Below are 12,991 nucleotides of genomic sequence, written 5' to 3'. Positions count from 1 at the left end.
GGGTGGTGCCTGGACCGGGGCCGGGGCCTCAGAATCCAGGTTAACTTTGTCCTGGGTGTGAGGCCTTGGAGAGACCGGTGGGCCTCTCCGTGGCCTACCCCTAAGACTGAAAAGGTATGTGTGCCCGGAGGGATCGCGGCCACCCTGGCGCCCTTGGGACACAGGGCAAGTTTCCAACTCCCACGCAGGACCCGAGAAAACGTAGAGGCTAAGTAAGACGTCGGCCTCACCCGCCATAAGCCTGGACTGACACCAGACTGAAAGAGGCGCCTAGGAGACGTCATTTCCGCTTGGCTGGGGTGGGGCGAACGTCCATGCAGGAAGCGGAAGTTTTCGCAAGTGTCACTGGGAAGTGTAGTCCTTGAGGGAGTGGCGCTGAACTAGAGGGTCACGGCCGGCTGAGGAGCTTCACCCGGGAGCCTCTACATGGTGTATGATGAGGGGCGGGGGGCTCAGGTGCCGCGGTGGCCGTTCTCCAGCTGGCCAGAGGCATGTTATCCAGAAACGAGCCCTCCGGAGGCCAATGGGAGCCGCGGGCCGTCGGCGCGAGGCCAATGGCAGCGAGCCGAGGCGCGCCGAGCATCCTGGGAGGTGTGGTTTCTGCGTCCCGCGGGGAATTTTGGGTGGTGTAGTCCCGGCGCCCAGCTGGAGCTGGGGGCCGGAGCGACCCCCCTTGTCCTTTGCTGGCTCTGGTGAGTGCTGCTCCCCTGGGGCCCTTGTGGCAGCCAGACCCCATTCTGCCCGGGAAGGAAGGCTGCTCTGTGGCCTAAGTCTGTGGACCCTGAGGGCAGCTCTGGAGTGACTGGGCGCATCCTCTCCCCGAGGTCTGGTTTTGGGGGTGTGGGCGCCCCTCTCCCAGGGAGTGGGGTGAACCTCAGCGGTGAAACCGGGTTGGTAGGTGGCTGTAGCACACCCAGGCCTTCTCTCGTAGGGTTCTTGTGGGTGGGGACAAGTTCAGCCTCTCTGAAATCGCTTTCTTGAGAGACGAAGTCTCTAGTCCCTAGGTTTGTGATGGCTTGAGTAAGGAGGATTGTTGAACTCTTCTATTTACTGTGTAGTTGGGGTGAGACTGCACCTGGGGCCCGGTATCACCAGAGTTTTGGTTGTTTGGCAGCCGGTGGTCTTTGGGTCCAACCACATCTTGGCCTTGTTGGAGTGGGGAAGGGAGGCAGCAGACTTAGTCAAATGAGTCCAGGTTTCTCCAGAGTGGTTACATTGGCGCAATCTTAGTGCCTGTTTAGTCAGCCATAGGTTAGGGCCTTGAAGAGGAGGTCAAACTGGGTAAGTTTTTCAAAGTAATATTACCACAAAAATCACAGAATTAAAAATTCCATTTGCATGTTTTATTATGGAAAACTTCAAGGCAGCCAGAAACAGAACTCTGAAGACTTGTTGTCCAGATTCAACACTTTACCTCATAACTAATTTTGATTCATCTCAAAGTGGACACAGTGGCCATCTTTACAGTCCTTATCTCCATGGTCATAGGTTGGCACTTCATAGTTTTGTCATCTTGGTAAGAGGCTGCTATCAATCTGCCTCACTTGACTCACTTGATTGTAGCACCTGCTTCATTGAGATGCACAAATAGAAGGAGGTAAAATAGTCTCTGGTATATTCTAAGATTACCTTTCATTACAGCAGAGGATCACTTGGTGCTCAGTGACCACAGCATGTCTGTCTGGGTAACCTGAATTGTGGGACTACTCCAGCTCTATAACTAGGAAGCCACCCCAAATTCTTGTTGTTTTTTGTTTGTTTGTTTGTTTTCCTCCTCCTTCTGTTAGGTCCATTCCCAGTACTTTTGAGCAACAAGAGGTGTCATGTGATTAGAGCTTGCTGATTTCCAGTGACTTGAAAACCTTATTTGTTCTGTCTCCCATGATCCCTGGATGAGGAAAGGAGGGCTCTTTGGGACCTGACCCCAGTTTCAGGTGAGTTCCACTTAATTTTGCATCCATGATTGGGTTTCCTTTGTTTTGTTTTAATGTCTTATGTTCTGTAATGTCCCTTTGGGAATCAGTGCTCCAGCTGGTTCCTTCAGGAAAACAGGCTTGTTTCACAAGAAATATTCCAACCAAGTCCCCTTATTCATTACACTTTCATCCTTGCCCCTGCATTTTTTGTTTAGTTGCTTGGTTTGATGGGTCTTGAACTCAGGGCCTGGGCACTGTCCTTGAGCTTTTTTGCTCAAGGTTATTGCTCTACCACTTTGAGCCACAGTGCTACTTCCACCCCTGCATTTCTTTTCTCAGCATTTGTTCAGGTCTTGTCAAGTGCTGTGAAGTTATCATTCAGTTCTATGTGCACTCACTTAACTTTTCCATGCTAATGTAGTTTGCCGCAAATCCCAATTATTTCATCTGCAAATACCTCAGTAGGCATGTCTATATATATATAAATTTTATTTTACTATAGGTCCAAATCCTACCTGTATGACTTCATTGTTAGACCCAATATTAATAATGTTACTATTATTGAATATCTAATCTATATTTAATTTTCTTTAGTTGTTTAAAAAGTAAAATTTTCATTGGGCGCTGGTGGCTCACACCTGTAATCCGAGCTATTCAGGAGGCTAAGATCTAAGGATCACAGTTCGAAGCCAGCCCAAGCAGGAAAATTCGTAAGACTCTTATATCCAATGAACCACCAGAAAACCATAAGTAACACTGTGGCTCAAAGTGGTAGAGTGCTAGCCTTGAGTGAAAAAGCTCAGGGACAGTGCTCAGGCCCTGAATTCAAGCCCCATAACCAAACACAAAAAGTAAAAATTTCCTCCCAGACAGAATAGCATGGCCAGAAGCAGGAAAAAAGTATCTAAATTCAACATGATGGTTTTCCCTGCCTCTGCCTTCCTGCTCCTGTTTCTCCTGATCTTACTGATCTGTGAACTGCTATAGCTTCTACTACATGATACAAGAGCTATCCACTCTTAAGGTTTTAGATATCTGAGGTTCAGCCAAGAACTCTGCCTTTGGCTCTACTCCTTTGTCTCTGCTGTCGACTTCACATTTCTACTTGGATATCTTGTGTGTATATCAAACCTAGTATGTCCAACAGCAAATTCCATTCACCTCTTCCAAACAGACTTCATCCTAGTGAAGTACAGATTGTTCTTTGAAAAGGAGGGGTTGGAGGTGTGGCTTAGGTGGTAGAACAAACACTAGCCAAAGAGTTTCTTTCCTAATTTGCCTATTTCAAAATCTCAAACTTGGGCTGGGAAGTGGCTCAGTGGTAGAGCGCTTGCCTTGTATGCCTGAGGCCCTGGGTTTGATTCCTCAGCACCACATAAGCAAAAAAGAAAAAAGCCTGAAGTGGTGCTGTGGCTCAAGCACTAGCCTTGAGCTGAAGAGCTGAGGAACAGCGCCCAGGCCCCACGACCGGACCCCCCCAAAAAAAAAAAAATCTCAAACTCCACCCTGTTTCTGTTACTCCTTTTCTTCTTCTGAGCTTTCTTTTCTTTTTTTTTTTTGGGGGGGGTGGTCCCTCAGCTCTTCAGCTCAAGGTTAGCGCTCCACCACTTGAGCTACAGCGCCACTTCCAGCTTTTTTTTTTCTTTTTGCTTATGTTGTGCTGAGGAATCGAACTCAGGGCCTCAAGCATGCAAGGCAAGCGCTCTACCACTGAGCCACCTTCCCAGCCCAAGTCTGTTATTCTTTTTTTTTTTTTTTTTAATTTTTTTATTGTAAAGATACTATACAAAGGGTTACAGTTACATGAGTAAGGTAATGAGTACACTTCCTATTGAGCATTGTTACCCCCTCCATTGTTTTCCCCCTACCATCCCTTCCTTCCGTACCTTCCCCAAGGTTCTTTCTTTTTTTTAAATTGTGTTTAAGTAATTACATAATTTCCCAAATTTTACAGTATTGTGGAATAATGATGCTCATTTAAAGTCACAAGTTCATTCTAACTTTCCTGGAGCAAATTGTCTATCACAGTCTATAACATATAATGGTGTACACATACACACCATACATGTGATCAGCAGCATGGGGATATTTAGTAGTGGTTCAACCAGATGAGTGGAAGTTCTTTGTTTCTTAAGTCCTGTTAATTTTGTTGTATCACCTAACATTTTGGATTTAGCATCCACTTATCAGGTAGACCATGTACTGTTTGTCTCTTTGCTCTTGGCTTACCTCGCTCAACATGATTCCTTCTAGCTCCATCCATTTCCCTGCAAATGCCATTATTGTCATTTCTAATGGCTGCATAATATTCCATTGTGTAGGGGGGAGGCTGGGAAGGGAGGTGAAGGGTAAACAAAGGAGGAGGCTGCAATGCTTGGTAAGAAATGTATGCATTATCCTGCCCATGTAATTGTAGCCCCTCTGTACAGTATGTTCTCAAATAAAATAAAATTAAATTAAAAAAAATATTCCATTGTATATAGATACCATAATTTTTGGATCCATTCATCTGTGGTGGGACATCTGGGTTGTTTCCATATCCTAGCTATTGTGAATAGTGCTGCAATAAACATAGAGGTGCACGTGTCCTTGTATATTGGTTCCTGTTGTTCAGGGTAGATGCCTAGAAGTGGTATGATTGGGTCATAAGGGAGGTCAATCTTTAGCTTTCTGAGGACCCTCCAGACTGTTTTCTAAAGTGGTTGTATAAGTGTACATTCCCACCAGCAGTGTAATAGGGTTCCTCTTTCTCCACATCCCCTCCAGCATTTGTCGTTGGCTGATTTGTGGATGTGGGACATTCTGCCAAGTCTGTTATTCTTTATTGTTGCTTAATTTATATATTTTATTTGGTCTTCTGCCTGGATTTAAGGTTCTTAAAACTCTGAGACTCTTTTTTTTTTTTTTTTGTATACCAGTTTGAATATATATGCTGCCAACTAATTATAGACTGGTTTAAAGGTTGTGAAACACATGGTATCAGGATGTTGATATTTACTGCCTCCCCCTGGGAAGCAGTATAAGCCATGTATAAGGTTGGCTCCTGGGCAAACAGGGATGGTTGTTTTTTTGTTTTTTGTTTTTTGTTTTGGTCAGTCGTGGGGCTTGAACTCTGGGCCTGGGTGCTGTCCCTGAGCTCTTCAGCTCAAGGCAAGTGCTCTACCTCTTAGGCCATAGCACCACTTCCGGTTTTCTGGTGGTTAATTGGAGTTAAGAGTCTCTAGGCTGGCTTTGAACAGTGATCCTCCTATCTCAGCCTCTTGAGTAACTAGGATTACAGGTGTGAGATCCCAGTGCCTGGCTAACAGGGCTGTTTTTATATTACAGGCACCTATGGCATTCAGGGATGTAGCTGTGGATTTCTCTGAGGAGGAGTGGAGCCTGCTGAGCCCTGCTCAGAGGACCCTTTACAGAGAAGTGATGCTGGAGAATTATAGCAACTTGGTCTCTCTGGGTAAGATATGGATATAGATATATAAGATATAGATGTACATCTAGGACTTGCATTTGCACTACAAGAACTTTTAGTTTTTGCTGTGCTTGAGACAGCCATCTTGCTTTCTGACTTGGCCTTTGGGAGGACCCCTTTTATTTTGTGTAGGATGATGCCACCTACATAACCCTGTTGTTAATTCTTTTTGGAAATACCCTCACGGACACACCAAGAGGTGTGCTTTACTGATCCTCCTAGGTGCTTCTCAACTAAGTCAAGGTGGCAAGCTTAACCATCACAAATCCACACTTTATCAACTTGACACCCAGCACAGCCCTTTTAACCTTTAACATTACAACCCCAAAAGGATCATGTACGTCTCATGAATGCATAAATGTTCAGTCCATTTTGAAGAGTCCTTATAGCCTTTATAATTCCAACATTGTTTAAAAGTCCATATCCAAAGCCTTCTGAAATCCAAGACAAACACTTAACTGTGAGCCCTGTAAGATTTTTTTTTTTGTCGTGGGGCTTGAACTATTGGCCTGGGCACTGTCCTTCAGCTCTTCAGCTCAAGGTGAGCGCTCTACCACCTGAGCCATAGTGCCACTTCTGGCTTTTTCTGCTTATGTGGTGCTGAGGAATCAAACCCAGGGCCTCATGCATGCAAGGCAAGCACTCTAACACTGAGTCACCTTCCAGCCCCACCCTGTAAGATTTTTAAAGCAGGTTTATTACTCCTAGTACACAGTGACAAAGAATAAACGTTTTTGATTCCTAAAGAGGAATGGAGGTACAGAAGGGGTGGAAACAAAGCAAGAACAAATCCCAGAAAGGAAAATATTAAATCCTATAGAACCATCTCCTACATTTATTGCATATGGTGTCATGATGTGTGAGTTCCAACAGGCTTGAGCAGCCACGCACCTATGGTCTTGTCATTTACAACCCGCATGACCTCTCTCTTGGGCTGACAGTGCTGTCTGAAGTTTTCTTGGGCAGATGTTCCATATTCTTAGCATCTCAAACTTCCTGCAGGTTTCCATTGTGACTTCAGCTTTACCCTCTCCGCTTTACATATTGCCCTTATCAGAGGCTACCTGCCATACACTGACCTAGCCTCTCGGGCCTTTGAAATCTGGGTGGGAGCCTCCACAACTCCAGAACTCTTTCATTCTGTGTGCCTGCATAACCATCGCCACATGCCAAAGCCAGAGTTTGCTGCCAAGGGCAACAGTAACTTGATCCATGTGGCCTATGAGCTGAAGTGGCCTCTGACTTTCTAGACTGTTGAATCTGAGGAAACACTTCCCTAGGCAACTCTGCAACTAGGGCACCCAGCAGCACTTTTCTCCAGAGAAAGTGTTTCCAGTTAGTGAACACTTTCACACCCTTGATCTTGTGATGGGTGGGGTCTCTTGATTTTTGAGATGTTGTGGCATCTTCCCTGTTAACCCAAAGCAAAGTACTTGGCTTCTTTTTAGTGACTCTAATCTCTTTAATACCCCAATTTTCCTTGTCCACAACTTTAAACATGCTTCTTTTCTTTGCCTGAGCTATTTTTTTCTCTCTACTATTTGCTCCTAGTTCTCACTATAAGCCTGGCTAAAAGCAGACAGCAATAGACATTCTACAGCCTGAATGCTGGGTTGCCTTGTTGTTTCTCCATTCAAATTAATTAGTCCACCACCTTTAAACACAGCCTCTACAGTTTCAGGGAATGGACAAAATGTAGAAAAGTTCTTTGTCAGAATATGACACAAATTGCCTGTAGTCCAATTCCCAGTATAGTTCTTGTTCCCTCTGAAACCTAATGAGTCCGGTCTTTCGGTCTTCATTTATATTGGCATTCTGAAATCCTGCCAGAATTGCCCATTAAGGTCTGCTTTTAGCATTCTAGGTCTTCTTCTCTAAGCTGTCTTCAAACTTCCACATTCCTCTTGGAAACCAGTCCCTCTTTGTCTTTAGAACTACATCATCAGGTAGCTACAGCAGTGACACCATTTCTCTGGTATATATGCTCTGTGTTAGACTTTATTGCTGTGATGAATAAGCAAACAGCTTAGAGGAAGGAAGTGTTTATTTTGGCTCATGGTTTCCGAAGTTCCACTCCATTGTGGCTGGAAGAGAATGCAGAGCATCATGTTGTGACCAGGGAGCAGGGTGCTGATGAGCAGGCCTGCACGTGCTACTGGCTTTCTCCTTTATTCCCTTTCATTCTATTCAGGCCTTTAGCTTCTGGGATGGCGCGATCCATATTCAAGGCAGGTTTTTCAACACCCCATTTAGTTAACTCTCTGGAAACACCCTCACAAACATACACTGAGCTATGCTTCACAAATTTCTTAGGTACTCCTTAACCCAATCAAGTTGATAAATCACAACCATCAGAGAGGCGTTCATCCACCCACCATGGAGTGGAAACCATGTGTTCCCATCCAAATTTACCTTCTGTACTATTTTCAGGTCATTGTACTATCCGTTGAAGTTTCTCAGGCCAGTTTGGGTTCTGAAATCTTCAGTTGGCACCAGACCTGATAATCTACCACCATCTTACTTTCTTTTCCTATGAGCAGGAATTCCATTTTCAAAACCAAAACTCATCACTCAGCTGGAGCAAGGCAAAGAGACGTGGAAAGAGGAGAGAAAATGTCTACCAGCTCCCTGTCCAAGTGAGTGGGCAAATGTGGCATATAGATGTCAGCAGCCTAGAGGGTTGGGAGAGAGGATACATTGACCAGGGGTTGGGGAGGGAACCTGTCCACTTGATCTTACTTTACCTTAATAAAATGATCCAGATACTAAATGGATGTATGAAGTGAAAAATGTGAAAATAGTGTATGCTTTTTGTATTCAGTAGTCCTCCTTGTTTAGTATAAATAAAGCCTGCTACTTTTTGGGTTGCCACAAAATTAGTGTACATATTAGAGACCTGGATTCACCTAAGGGTGGGTAAGGGTATTTCTTATATCAAAGTCAGCTTTCCGGCTTTTCAGGACACAGAAGTTCTTTCTGCTGGCAAAGAACCTACTTACCCTGTGTCTGTTACCTCCTATGGAGGAGAATATAGAAGGAGATAGTAGTAATTGTTTTCTTTATCCTTTTGAATAGGAAAAACAGCTAACAGAATCTCAGGGTGATTACTGGCCAGAAATAAATACAAAATCAACTTCAAACAACCTATATTTTACAAAATGAACTTAGTGGGAACTCTGTGAAACAGGATTCAGTCTGGAGTGACTGGGTGGGAGAGATGGGTATCAGGCAAGACCAGTGGCTCCTGAGACTCATGCTAGCTTAAAGCAAAGACCACTAAAGCTGCTGAAAGGAAGGAGTCGGGCTTAGATATTTGATAGGCATTGAAACAGGGAGGGGTAACTTTTTTTTTAGTAGTTTACTGGCAGAAAAGAGGCAGGAATATATGTTTTTGATGATACTAGGGTTTGAACTTAGGGCTCAGAATTGCTAGGCAGGTGCTCTACTGCTGAACCACACCTCCAGCCTCACCCACCTCTCAACTGATTTTTTTTTTTTTTTTGTCGGCCGTGGGGCTTGAACTCTGGGCCTGGGCACTGTCCCTCAGCTCTTCAGCTCAAGGCGAGCGCTCTACCACTTGAGCTACAGCGCCACTTCCGGTTTTCTGGTGGTTTATTGGAGATAGGAGTCTCATGGTCTCTTCTGCCCGGGCTGGCTTTGAACCTCGATCCTCAGATCTCAGCCTCCTGAGTAGCTAGGATTACAGGCGTGAGCCACCAGCGCCCGGCTCAACTGATTTTTTTAAGATAGGATCTTGCTTTTTGCCCAGACCTGCAAGTGGACCTCAGTCCTCCTATTTTAGGCTTTTCACAGCTTCTTCCCTTGAAATGGAGTCTCATAAACTCCTGGCCTGGAACTTTGTGATCTTCCTGATCTTGTTTCCTGAGAAACTACAGTTATATATGTGAGCCATGGTGCCTGGATTAAAAAGCAGGAATTTTTAAGTATTATGAAAGAGTGGTTATACTAACTATAATTATTAGCTAATTATTACCATGCTAACTAGGTAATTCAGTTATAATTGAAAAGCTTTATATATATGATGAAATAGTTCTGGCAGGTAGATATGTCTAAGGTTCTGATGTCTGATTATTCATTGGCAAGAAAAGTTTAGGCAGATATGGTAACATCTATACTAGTTTCTCAAAATGCCTGGTCTTTGATTCCTGTGAGCTGACTAGAACCAGTTGTGATGAAACAATATATTCAATGATAACATTTCTTTTTTTTTTTTTTTTTGGTCCAGTCGTGGGACCTGAACTCTGGGCCTGGGCGCTGTCCCTTAGCTCTTCAGCTCAAGGCTAGTGCTCTACCACTTGAGCCATAGCGCCACTTCCGGCTTTTTTCTTTTTGCTTATGTGATGCTAAGGAATCGAACCCAGGGCCTCAGGCATGCAAGGCAAGCGCTCTACCACTGAGCCAACTTCCCAGCCCAATGATAACATTTCTTATACCAGAGGTATAAGGTGGAATTTTTTTCTTTTCTTTTTTCTCTTTTCCTTTCAGGTTCTAGGGATCAAACGTAGGGCTTTATGAATGATAGGGAAGTGTTTTACTACTGAGCAATATCCTAAGCCTGAAAATTATCTTTTCTTTCTTTGTTTTTGGCCAGCTCTGGGCCTTGACCCCAGGGCCTGGGCACTGTCCCTGAGCCTCTTCTGCTCAAGGCTAGTACTCTACCACTTGAGCCACAGTGTCATTTCTGGCTTTTTCTGCTTATGTGGTACTAAGGAATTGAACCCAGGGCTTCATGCATGCGAGGCAACTACTCTACCATTAAGCCACATTCCCAGCCTGAAATTTTTCTTTTACACTGATTTCTGGGGGGAATTTTCATCTCTACTAAATATGGCAATTAACAAGGGTTTAGAGATAGCAAGGGGTACAAGGTGGGAGCACCTTTCACTCTTATGCAGCTTCTCACACCGGGGTGCTCCATCCAGTTCAAATGATTGTTCTCTCAATCTACCCCTTTGTCCTCATAAGGAAATTAGACCCCATGGTTAGCTAGCACTTGGTCAGAGTGAAAACCAAACCAAATTTTAAAAAAATACTTGTAGACATAGTTCCTATCAGTTTGTGGTTCTTAGGCAATTTTAGTATAGTTGGCTTTAAATTTTTTGTAACCTTACCCAAGTTATCTGGATTGTAATAGGAGATGTAAGATAAAGTGATGGAAAGCAGGTCTTGTAAAGAAGTGTTGGAATCCATATGTTGGTGGCTCATGCCTCTAATGCTAGCTACTCAGGAGGCTGAGATCTGAGAATCCAGCCTAGGCAGGAAAGTCCATGATGCTCTTAACTCCAATTAACCACCTGAAAACTGGAAGTCAGGCTATGGCTGAAAGTGGTACAGTGCTAGCCTTGAGCAAAAAAGCTCAGGGACAGTGCCCAGGCCCTGAATTCATGTCTCAAAACTGACCCCAAAAAATTAAAAAATTAAAAAGATGAAAAAGCACCAGGTAGCACTTCTCAAATCCCACCATCAGATCAGGCACAGTGGTGGAGCTGCCCTACCAAGGCCTCCTGTGTTGACTCAGAGCTTTCTCTCTGCAGCAGAACCAAAACCAGAAGTCTACCCCGATTCTTTCTGCCCTCCCGATTTCCCCAAGTGTAAGTTCCCCTTGCAACATGTGCTACGTAATCATCCCCCCTGGATCTTCACATGCCTGTGCACAGAAAGTCAAGTTGAGCCAGGAGATCCACGCTCAAGGGTCCCGGAGAAGCAGCAGCAATCCTCTGATAGAATCTCCTGGAGAGATAAAGGTTTATCTCCTGGAGAGATAAAGCCCGAGAAAGGAGGCACCAAGCCTTCATTTGGCCAAACGGAGAAGAGCACTTTGGGAGCCTTCTCCAGACTGCCCCAGAGACAGGCAGTCAGCTCTCGGAATGGCATCCGAGTGGTGGAGAAGGAAGCCAGCCCCGCTCACACACAGAACCCCGAGGAAACAGACAGATTGCTGAAGAGGATAGAAGTCTTAGGATTTGGAACAGTCAACTGTGGAGAGTGCGGCCTGGGCTTCAGCAAGATGGCAAACCTGCTGAGCCATCAGAGGATCCACTCCGGAGAGAAGCCTTATGTGTGTGGGGTGTGTGAGAAAGGCTTCAGTCTGAAGAAAAGCCTGGCCAGACACCAGAAGGCACACACCGAGGAGAAGCCCATCGTGTGCAGGGAGTGTGGGCGAGGTTTTAACCGCAAGTCAACCCTCATTATTCACCAGAGGACACACTCGGGGGAGAAGCCTTACTCGTGCAGTGAGTGCGGGCGAGGCTTCAGTCAGAAGTCCAACCTCATCATACACCAGAGGACACACTCTGGGGAGAAGCCGTATGTGTGCCGGGAGTGTGGGAAATGCTTTAGCCAGAAGTCAGCTGTGGTTAGACACCAAAGGACACACTTAGAGGAGAAGACCATTGTGTGCAGTGACTGCGGCCTCGGCTTCAGTGACAGGTCAAACCTTATCTCCCACCAGAGGACACACTCCGGAGAGAAGCCTTACGCCTGCAAGGAGTGTGGGCGGTGCTTCCGGCAGAGGACCACCCTTGTCAACCACCAGAGGACCCACTCAAAGGAGAAGCCTTACGTGTGTGGCATCTGTGGGCACAGCTTTAGCCAGAATTCAACCCTCATCTCTCACAGGAGGACCCACACCGGAGAGAAGCCATATGTGTGTGGGGTCTGCGGGAGGGGGTTTAGTCTCAAGTCACACCTCAACAGACACCAGAACATTCACTCAGGGGAGAAGCCAATTGTGTGCAAAGATTGTGGTCGTGGCTTCAGCCAACAATCAAATCTCATCAGACACCAGAGGACACACTCCGGGGAAAAGCCCATGGTGTGTGAGGTGTGCGGGCGAGGCTTCAGCCAGAAGTCAAACCTTATTGCACATCAGAGGACACACTCAGGGGAAAAGCCATATGTGTGCCGGGAGTGTGGGCGAGGCTTCAGCCACCAGGCAGGGCTGATCAGGCACAAGAGGAAACACTTACGGGAGAAGCCGTACGTGTGCACACAGTGTGGACTGGGCTTCAGCCACAAGTCAGCTTTAATCACACACAAGCGGGGATGCTCAGAAGAGAAGCCTTGCACATGCAGAGGCAGTGGCCCAGGCTTTCTCCACAAGTCCCACCTCACCTTCCAGCAGAGGGCGCACAACGGGGAGAAGCCCTACATGTGCAAGGCCTGTGGGCAGAGATTTCAGTGGAAGTCTCACTTCAGCAGACACAGGAAGATGAAGGGCACCCACCACAAGCCACTGCAGCCCGACTTGGAGCAATAGTCTGACCCCTTGTATTCTCTTTAAAAAAAAAAAAAAAAAGATGAGAGGACTGTCAAAAGTTTTTACACTTCCATAAAACAGAAAAATACATTCCATACGTGATGATATAAGTTTGTTCCCTACTAAATCATTTCCATGTTTCATGGCTTTTTGTTCTAATAAACTTTGCTTCTGTACAAATATGAGTTTGTTCTTTGGTTTGAGGCTAGAGTTTTTATTTTCTAGGATCTATTTTTGTTCCTTGTATTATGTTCTTTGAAAATACTGAACTTAGCCAGGTGCTGGTAGCTCACACCTGTAATCCTAGCTACTCAGGAGGCTATCTGA

General features: G+C 45.4%; 1 protein-coding gene across 3 annotated transcripts; it reads left to right on the top strand.

The window, feature by feature from the left end:
- Positions 1 to 432: 432 nt before the first annotated feature.
- On the top strand, positions 433 to 12,880 carry LOC138803701 (zinc finger protein 133-like). 3 transcript variants are annotated; one of them, XM_069987765.1, is made up of 5 exons: positions 433 to 692; positions 1,788 to 1,934; positions 5,244 to 5,370; positions 7,926 to 8,021; positions 10,944 to 12,880. In XM_069987765.1, exons 3-5 carry the CDS (start codon positions 5,250 to 5,252, stop codon positions 12,662 to 12,664), a joined length of 1,938 nt encoding a protein of 645 aa, XP_069843866.1. In that variant the 5' UTR covers positions 433 to 692; positions 1,788 to 1,934; positions 5,244 to 5,249; the 3' UTR covers positions 12,665 to 12,880. The 3 variants fall into 3 exon arrangements, with proteins under 3 accessions (XP_069843866.1, XP_069843864.1, XP_069843865.1); XM_069987763.1 differs by having other exon boundaries at positions 10,941 to 12,880; XM_069987764.1 differs by lacking the exon at positions 433 to 692 and having other exon boundaries at positions 1,728 to 1,934; positions 10,941 to 12,880.
- The last annotated feature ends 111 nt before the right edge of the window (positions 12,881 to 12,991 follow it).

The sequence above is a fragment of the Dipodomys merriami genome, unplaced genomic scaffold (genome assembly GCF_024711535.1).
Source record: "Dipodomys merriami isolate MVZ:Mamm:240054 unplaced genomic scaffold, mDipMer1.0.p SCAF_346, whole genome shotgun sequence".
NCBI classification, from domain to species: domain Eukaryota; kingdom Metazoa; phylum Chordata; class Mammalia; order Rodentia; family Heteromyidae; genus Dipodomys; species Dipodomys merriami.
The sequence above is the reverse complement of the archived record's forward strand: the minus strand, read 5'-3'. Positions and strand labels throughout refer to the sequence as shown.

Coding starts and splice junctions, on each gene's coding strand:
- LOC138803701 (XM_069987763.1), top strand. CDS start 5,250: ATGGCATTCAGGGATGTAGCTGTGGATTTCTCTGAGGAGGAGTGGAGC. Junction 5,371..7,925: donor TAGCAACTTGGTCTCTCTGG/GTAAGATATGGA, acceptor TCCTATGAGCAG/GAATTCCATTTTCAAAACCA. Junction 8,022..10,940: donor TCTACCAGCTCCCTGTCCAA/GTGAGTGGGCAA, acceptor TTCTCTCTGCAG/CAGAACCAAAACCAGAAGTC.